The 9,704-nt window shown below is 42.8% G+C and overlaps 1 protein-coding gene across 1 annotated transcript; it reads left to right on the forward strand.

Annotated features, from left to right (window-relative positions):
• The first annotated feature begins 3,138 nt into the window (after positions 1-3,138).
• Positions 3,139-5,220, forward strand: LOC143998180 (olfactory receptor 5V1-like). Its single transcript, XM_077493910.1, has one exon. It carries the CDS (start codon positions 3,139-3,141, stop codon positions 4,081-4,083), a length of 945 nt encoding a protein of 314 aa, XP_077350036.1. The 3' UTR covers positions 4,084-5,220.
• The last annotated feature ends 4,484 nt before the right edge of the window (positions 5,221-9,704 follow it).

A 9,704-nucleotide genomic window follows, 5' to 3' on the forward strand; every position in this document is an offset into this window, starting at 1 on the left:
GACTGAATGTTGCTGTTTGACTGGAGATCTACTTTAAAGTCTAATTGGACTAACAATTGAAATTGGCTAATTCTTTTCCAGGTGCATTAAAGCAAAAAGTGTCTAAAGATTTACAAGCGTGAACTAGAAAAGCTTGGCTCTTGCCATTTTTCCACTGTATTTGGTTTCTCTACACGTCTGTTAAAGGTAACAGGAAGTCTTTAATTGATGCCCCGGGACACCCGTGTAAGGTGGAGGTGGGGCTATTTAAGGAGTATCAGTAAGACATACCTGTGTAATGATTAAGCACATTTTCACTGTGTGAAACGCGTCTACTTGGAAATCTTGTTCTGTGGTGTCATCTTGGTTGTCCAATGAAGGATCTTGGATCATTCTTGGTGTGCAGCCATTTCTTCTTATTCCATAGTCTGTGGAGGCGAGCCTGGGCAGGCGCTCACCAGGACCATTAGGCTTCCTTGTCTCATCTGGAGCTGCGAGGGTTCCTTGTTACCAGTCCTCTGCTAGCATGTTGGAGAGAAGGACCCTTGCTCTTTGTGTAGAATCATCAGTCTCCCTGCAAAGGTTCCACACACCCCCTATTGGGCTTTATTTTATTCTTTTTCTACATCAGTGAAATCCTTTAGAGAGACCCAAATCAGTTTTCCCGCTCATTTTCCGTCCCTTTGCCTTTTCACATCATTGTGGTAATTTTTATTGAATTGAATTGTTTTTTTGTTTTTTTTAACATTATTTTAACATATAATATCATATGCCTAGTACATGCCTTACAAATGTATTAATTGAACTGCCCTAAAAATCCCCCCTACCCACGCACCCGCCCTCCCCCCCCCCCAAATTCCCTGCAGTTACCACACATAGGTATCTCTCACTACCTACTTCACCCCCTCGTGGGACTAAGCTCTTAAACCTTCTGCATAACTCCATGTTTTTTTTGAATTCCTTCCAGCTGTTCCATTTCTTATTTATATTGTTGTTACTATTCTCTTCAAGGCTACAATTTAGACTTTCCATGATATAAGTCTCCTCTACTGCGTCGATCCATTCCCAAATTGATAGCGTTTCTGCCTCCTGCCGTTTTTTAGGGATCAGCTTTTTCCCTGCATTTAATAAATTCGGAACTAAAGTCTCCTTGTATTGTTTCACTCCTCCCTTTATACCGTGGAATAAAACAATCCAGGGATCTTCTGCTACCGATATTTTGGTAATTTCATTAATATAATATAATATCTTTTTCCAATATTCTTTAATTTTTGGGCAACCCCACCATAGATGCGCCATTGTGCCCACCACTTTGCACCCACGCCAACACTCCGCCGGTCTGTCTATTTGAAATTTACAGATCTTATCAGGGGTGGTGTACCATCTTGTTAAACACTTGTAGCTCATCTCCGCGGTTTTAGCATCTGATGCCGACCCATGGACTAATTTCAATATTTTACCTATCGTTAATTTATCTTTCTGTGTACCCAATTCCCTTTCCCATTTTTTTATGAATGGAGGAATCTCCAGCTCATCCCTTGTCAACAGCAGCTTATATAACCTGGAAATAATCCCTTTGGTACTTTCTGTTATACATAGCTGTTCCAGAGAAGTCAATTCTCCCTCTGATCTAATTGGTTGAGGGAGCTTTTTCACAAAATGGGATAGCTGAGCATACCTCCATCCATCAATCACCATCAGATCTGTTTTTTGTCTCATTTCCTGGTATGGAACTAATGCCCCTTTTGTGATTATATCTCTTAACTGTGCTTCTTCCTTCACCCAGTTACCCCCTATTTCCTTACATCCCGGTGAAAAATATTCATTTCCTTTTAGTGCTATTAGGGGCGAATTATATTTCCCATTTACTTGCTTGTATACCCTATCCCAAATTTTAAGTGTATTTCATGTTAAATTATTTCCGTGTAAGACAACTGTCCTCTTATGTGGGGGATTCCAAATTTGCTTCCCTAACTGTGCTCCACAACTCAAGTGCTCAACATTTACCCACCTCTTTTCAGTGCTATTTTTCTTTGTCCATTCGACGATTCTCGACAGTACAACCGCGCTGTAATATATTTGAACGTCTGGGACCGCCAACTCTCCACGTTTTTTAGTTTGTTTTAAAATTGCCAAGGATACTCTAGGTTTTTTATTCTTCCACACAAATTTCATTATTAAGGATTTTAACTTCGTAAGGTAAACTCGCGGTAGTGCTATAGGAAACATCTGAAATTTATACAGAATCTTCGGGAATATTGTCATCTTTACTGAATTTACGCGCCCTAGCCATGATATTGGTCTATTTATGCATCTTTTACATTCTGCATTCATTTCATCTAATAGCAGTATATAATTTATTTTGTACATCTTCTTCTCTGAGATTGCCAACTTAATTCCCAAATATTTGAGTTCCTTCCGCCAAGGGAATTCCCATTCCCTCTGAAGCGTCCGTTCCTCTATTTTATTAATATTTATATTTAGTATCTCCAATTTAAGCTGATTTATTTTAAAGTTTGATAGGTCCCCGTATTGATCTAACACAAATTTGGCATTGTTTTCTTTGGGTTACTGACATAAAACAGTACATCGTCCGCAAAAGCGGTGAGCTTATGTTCCTCCTCCTATTGGGCTTTAAAGTGGTCGTAAACCCTTACAACACACTTTGACCTACAGGTAAACCTAGATTAAGGCTTACCTGTAGGTCCAAGAAATATCTCTTAAACCTATACAGTTTAGGAGATATTTGGCCGAAGACAGGCACCGCTGTCTACGGCGCATGCACCGCACTGAGCGCGGCATCGTCAACAACGAAGATGCTGCGCGTGGCGGCTCCCGTGCCCATGAGCGAGAGTGACGTCACCGCGGCTTCGCCGAATGACAGCGGCGGAGCTGCGAGACCCCACTGAGAAGATGGACGCTCCGGACTACAGGGGACAGTGGTGACTTCGCTGGCTCCTGTGTCAGGTAAGTGACACATAATGGACTACTATGCGATGCATAGTAGTCCATTGTGCTTTGCCTTTGCAGGGAATGAAAGAGGAAGTAAACCCATCAGGGTTTACTTCCTCTTTAAAGAACACACCAGTCACTAAAAGCATACAGATTAATAACACTAGTAGTTACAGCCTAATAACAGTCAGTCAATTCCTTTTACAGATGGCACACCAAAAAAATCAAACAGTCAATGTTGAAGTCCTGATTGTTGGATTTGAGAACCTCACTGAATACAGAATCCCTCTCTTCCTTCTCTTACTGATCATGTACACATTGACTTGCATTGAAAACATCCTGATTATATTTTTAGTATCTATAAGCCCTCGTCTCCATTGTCCCATGTACATCTTGATCAGCAATTTGCTCTTCTGTGAATTTCTCTACACGACGGATCTGGTCCCCCTGATACTGCACCACATGCTCTCCAGAAGACCCGTCATCTCCCATCTTGGCTGTTCTGTCCAGTTAAATGTGTCTGGAGCCGTTACGATCATTGAGACTTTGCTCCTCACCCTGATGTCATACGACAGATATTTGGCCATTTGTAAGCCTCTCAGATACTCCGTTCTCATACACAACAGGCTCTGCTTCTATTTTGTAACTGTGTTCTGGCTCATTTCATTCATATTCATTATAGTTGTATTTTACTACGTACTAAATCTTGAATTTTGTGGCTCTCTGACCATCGATCATTTTTATTGTGACTTCACCCCATATGTTTCCCTTGCATGCTCAGACATAACGACTCTTGTTTTATTTGCCTTATCGGTCAGCGTAACATTGACAATCTTGCCTTTCTTTTTCATTGTTCTGTCCTACGTCTTTATTATATTCACAATCCTCAGGATACAGACGTCGGCGGGAAGGCAGAAAGCCTTCTCTACCTGCAGCTCACACCTCCTAGTGGTCACTATATATTACACCGCGCTCTTTTGCCTATACGGGATGCCGAGGAGTGACCATTATCTCAATTTCTACAAAGGATTGTCCTTCGCATACTTTTCGGTGACGCCGATGATCAACCCCATCATTTATACTTTAAGGAATCAGGAGATTCACAAAGCTCTGCAGGCAGCAATCAGTAAAATAAAAACAGTTTATTGTTAGCATTAAACAAATACATTTGTATTACAGTGTATTGTATCTAAATGTATTCAATGACCCAATGGTTCTAGGCATCAAAGTAAATCCACCATTGGCTGGCTTCGAAAAAAAAGAAAATGTGCCTTTTGGACTGGCCCATAAGCTAAACTTGGAACATTGCTCAAAGCCAGGAATACTGTATCCATAATCCAAAGGTGAAGGAGTGCAGGCTGTATATGTCCATCCAAAGCGATATGCGCTAGTAGCCAGAAAAAGTACCGTTCTCCCAGCCAGCCACCATGGCATGTGAGTTATGCCCCATACACGCGATAGGAAATTCAGCCAGCAAAAGACCGATGAGAGCTTTTGGTCGGAAAATGAGACTGTGGGTATGCTCCAACTGACTTTTGCTGGCCGAATTCCCGCCAGCAAAAGAGTGTGAGCAGGTTCTCTATTTTTCCGACGGAAAAAGTTCAGATCGGAAATTCCGATCGTCTGTACAAATTCTGACACCAAAAATACCTACGCATGCTCCGAAACAATTTGACGCATGCTCCGAAACATTGAACTTCATTTTCTCAGCTCATCGTAGTGTTGTACGTCACCGCGTTCTTGATGGTCGGAAGGTCAGAGAACTTTTGTGTGACCATGTGTATGCAAGCCAAGCTTGAGCGGAATTCCGTCCGAAAAACCATCCACGTTTTTTCTGACGGAATATCTGATCAAAATTGGAAAAAGCTGCGCCACAAAATCTCAATATAGCAAGTCCACAGAAACTGGCATACTGATAAGAAAACAGTCAATTGACCATATAGGAACTGAAAGTCACTTAAAAGTTTAAAAAACACCACACTGGGCACACACACACAGACAGAGGGCCCGACCACCATAGCCATAGATTCTGCTTACCAGACGGCAATCTTTCAAGGTATATAAAGAGAAGGTGAATATAAATCTGTTAATCCAAATTAACACATAAATGACACCTTGTAGCGCTAGTGCTGTGCAAAAGGTAACCTCATTAACTATACCTCTCACCTATTATTCTGTGTTACTCCTAAAAGTGTATATACATCCAAATATAACATATACAATTAGTCAAATATATACAATTTCTTATGAAATATTTGTGAATAACACACTCAATGTGATTAACCCAAATCAAACAGATGTAAATACAAATATTAATATTCTTTAAAGCAGAAAAAATATAATGAAGTAGTCCATAGGAAATAAAGAAATCCTTCAATCCTAAATCTTTTTCGTGTGCAAATCTAGTCAGTGTCCAAAACGATTATATAAAGCCTTCACCGCACCAACAGTGTCCATGACCCCCCTCGTTGGAGCACTCACCAGCTGCAGAGCCTAGCACTCTTGTGCTAAGCTAATTAAGCATTAGATCTCTTGAAGGATGAAAACAGATGCTCAACAACCAATCAATATATATTCTCCTTTAAGGCTTCAATAGAACTATCTCTCAAAGAACCTCAAAAAGAAAAAGAGACCTCCCATAGTGCAACACTGTAAAAAATCTTTAATTTTAAAATTAAAATCCACTCATTAATGCACTCACATGAACACAAATGAAAGAAAGCACTTCAAAGATCACATCAAATCACTTCAATCCTCAGCAACAGCGAACTCTACTCCAAGGCATTGGTGGTCACAGTGGATATTAGTTAGGTTGGCAGCATAAATTCTGTCTCTCACCCTTCCTTCTGCTGTTTGGTACCTCACAGCGAAGCTAAGGCCGCGTACACACGGGCGGACTGTATGGCCTACTTAGTCCGTCATACAATCCGACGGACAGTCCGTCATACTTTCGAATGAACGGACTTGACCACACACGGATAGCCAAACAGTCCGACGAAAGCTTGCGCGATGACGTGTACAGCACGTACGACGGGACTAGAAATAGGAAGTCCAATACACAGCAATGCACCTTTCCGCCGTGTAAATCGTTTCTGAGCATGCGCCATTCTTAGTCCGTCGAACTAGCCTACTCACGAGCGGATTGTCCGCTGAAACCAAAGTATGACGGACAGAATTACGGAAATTCCGAAATACTTAGTACGCCAGACTGCACGCTAAAAAAGTCCGCTGAAGCCCACACACAAGCGGACTGTCCGCTCAAATGTGTTTCGGCGGACTAAGTAGAACATACAGTCCTCCCGTGTGTACGCGGCCTTACAGTTTAAATCCAGCGCCACAACCTTCTATTATTATCCCTCGTGTTAAACACCTCCTTCCGCCTCAGTTGCAGTACACAGTACATCAAAGATAGTTGCCAGATAGCCACGCCCCCCCGACATGTTTCGTCATAGGACTTAATCATCCACTTTAAGGAAAGACTGTTTTCCATGCCAATTAGTTCTGAGTAAGTGCACAGAGGTGTACGAAACGTTAACACATGTCATGCGGGGTTACTCTGCAGGCACTTAGCGCACCTTTCAACCCAGTAGAGAAAGGGGTGAATCCCTTTAGGACTGGCATTTGATCCTATATTTTACAATCCACTCCACTGCAAGCAAAGTGATCCAGTTTCCTTGGCTTTTCATTCAGCAGACCTGACCGGACATGTAACTGTGGGTCATGCGACTGCTGATCACGTGGAAGGACCAGACACGCTCTCTACTGAGTATAGCAGCACACCAGGACAGCAGCTATGTGAGCTATGTCGGAATCACTTGGAAACAGCGCTGATAAGCAGAAACAGCAGTGAGATAACAAACCTGAGGACTTTCAGTTATTGGAGTGGTGAGAGCCCAGCTGAGCAGCCATTTTACTTATCAATAACTCAGTATATTTGAATCCTGCTGTTTCCCTTCTACTGTCTGACATAAGTGGTGAATCTATTAAGTGCTCTGTCTGGTTTCACCTGCGCTCACAGTATGAGATGTGTGTCTGTAAGAACTTTGACTCTATAGAAAGCCGTTCTATGCAACTGGATACATTCGGTATGAGATGTGTGTCTGAAAGGAATTAGACACTGTGAAAAGCTGCTCCATACAGTTGGATACATTTTTTATAAATAGAAACGCAACTATTTCCAAATCTACTTAAAGCGGGAGTCCGCCGGGAGTCTGCGTTTTTTTTTTAAAAGCCAGCAGCTACAAATACTGCAGCTGCTGACTTTTAACATAGTGACACTTACCTGTCCAGCGCGCCCGCGATGTCGGCACCCGAAGCCGATCTCTCGATCGTCTCTCGGATGCTGCCGCCGCCATCTTGGGTATGGGAATCAGGAAGTGGAGCCTTTCGGCTTCATTTCCCGGTTCCCTACTGCGCATGCGCGAGCCGCGCTGCGCAATGAGGATGGACCTGCTGCCTCTGGGATCTGTGTGTTTCCCAGCAGGCAGCGGGGGACTTTCGGAAAGGGGCGTAATCTACACCCCTTTCCGCAGAGCTCTATCCAGGAAGTGGGTGCAGATACCTGTACTGTACAGGTACCTGCACCCCCCTCCCCCCTGCAAGGTGCCAATTGTGGCGCAGGAGGGGGGGAGGATTCCAATCAGCGGAAGGTCCACTTTAGGGTGGACCTCCGCTTTAAATGCTTAAGGCCCCTTTCACACTGGGGCGGGAGCAGCGTCGGCGGTAAAGTGCCGCTATTTTTAGCGATGCTTTACCGTCGTTTTAGCGGCGGTGTGCGGGCACTAGCGGGGTGGTTTTAACCCCCGCTAGCGGCCGAAAAGGGGTTAAACCCGCCGGCAAAGCGCCGCTGCAGCGGCGCTTTGCCGGCGGTATTGCCGCGGTGTCCCATTGATTTCAATGGGTAGGAGCGGTATAGGAGCGGTGAATACACCGCTCCTTCACCGCTGCAAAGATGCGGCTAGCAGGACTTTTTTCACCGTCCTGCTAGCGCATCGCTCCAGTGTGAAAGCCCTCCGGCTTTCACACTGGAGTTAAAGGGGCCGGTTTTTTTCAGGCGTTACACAGGCGCTATTTTTAGCGCTGTAACGCCTGAATACCGCCCCAGTGTGAAAGCAGCCTTACACCGAACTCTGAGACTATGCTTCTTTGATAATACTGCTATTTTTCTACAAGAAACATTACTCTTCCAAAGAAAAAATATACATATATGTCTATGGAAGTCATCTCTGGAAGTGGATTCTAATGCAAAAATGAGTACTTGGGTACTTGTGTAACTATTTCTGTGTGTAGATATATGTAAATCCACAATACAAATGAGTTAATTATGGACTGAATTATCCCGTCACTTTCATCTGGGGTATAATGGATACATGGTGTGTTTTTCTTTTTTTTTTTCCTGTAGAAAGACCTTGCATTTTTAATCTTATAATTCTGCAGCATATTTTTATGAATAGTTATATTTAGTGAGATATATAGTGCTAAATAGGATTTACTTTATTCCCTTTTTGCATACACTTGTTATATTGTGTATGAGGCCCCTCCCCCCTACGTTTCAATAAAGCCAATTTTTTACTTTGTATCAAAATCCGTGGTTGATTCTTCCCTTTTTTGCTTTCATGGGATTCCCTTGTCCCTAATTTCTTTATTACATAGTGCTTTTTACTTATGCGGTAGGTATCCCGTCTTTTATTTGACTAATCGACTGATACTTTATCTAGGTGAAGGTGGATTCTAGGACAATTTTGAAATTTTTTTTTGTATCATCCTACAAATGTGTCTGGTTCTGAAGCAGTTTTGTAAAGAGGAATGGTCAAAACTTCCTCCTGAATGTTGTGCGGGTCTGGACCAGAGCTACGGAAGTGCTTGCTTGCAGTCATTGCCACCTAAGGAGTTTTGACCCGCTATTAACTTCAAGGGTTCACTTACCTCTTCCTAAAGCACTGTGAATGTTTAATGGGTGTGCTCAATAAAGACATGATAAATTAGAATTATTTGTGTGTTAGCTTAAGTACATTGTGTTTGTCTATTGTTCAGACTTAGATGAGGTTTAGATCACATATTAGGGCAGATTACTGCAGAAAAACAGTTAATTTTAAGTAGTTCACATACTCTTTCTTGCCACTGTATATAATGGATTGGGATCTGCAGTTGATGAACTGTCCATGGGCAGCCATAGTATGGCTCTTACCATCTGTGCCCATCACCTCCTTCTTGCGTTGACACATACTTTTGCAAGCACCACAATTCCTCACTCCACATTTGTTGCTGCCATTCTAGCTGTCCAGTAGCGGCTACAAATGCGCTGTGAGGAGTCGTGGTGCTTGGGTCTATACTGTATGTGTGACATCGCAAGAAGGCGGTGAAAAGAACAGGGGGTGAGAGTCATACTATCAAAGAGTTCATCACCTGTGAAACTAAATCCTTATAAATGGGCTCATCTATGGCCTGTTGTATGTAGGCCACACTTTGCAGATCTTAATGCTGCATACACACGGTCGGACTTGGGAAATGGGAAATGTTGGATGTGAGCTTGTTTATCGGAAAGTCCGACCGTGTGTAGGCTCCATCGAACATTTGCTGTTGGACTTTCTGTCAACAAATGTTTGAGAGCAGGTTCTTAAATTTTCTTCCAACAAAACTTTGTCGGTAAGTCCGATCGTGTGTACACAAGTCAGTTGCACAAAAGTTCATGCATGCTCGAAATCAAGCAGAAGGAGCCGGACTAACTATTAAACTTCCTTTTTCTCAGGCTCGTCATACGTGTCGTACTGCAT

Source organism: Lithobates pipiens, unplaced genomic scaffold (genome assembly GCF_037356315.1).
Source record: "Lithobates pipiens isolate NorthernLeopardFrog02 unplaced genomic scaffold, aLitPip1_a1.2 Scaffold_19, whole genome shotgun sequence".
NCBI lineage: Eukaryota > Metazoa > Chordata > Amphibia > Anura > Ranidae > Lithobates > Lithobates pipiens.

What these genes read in the sequence shown, in the direction of transcription:
- LOC143998180 (XM_077493910.1), top strand. Translation starts at nt 3,139, where the DNA reads ATGGCACACCAAAAAAATCAAACAGTCAATGTTGAAGTCCTGATTGTT.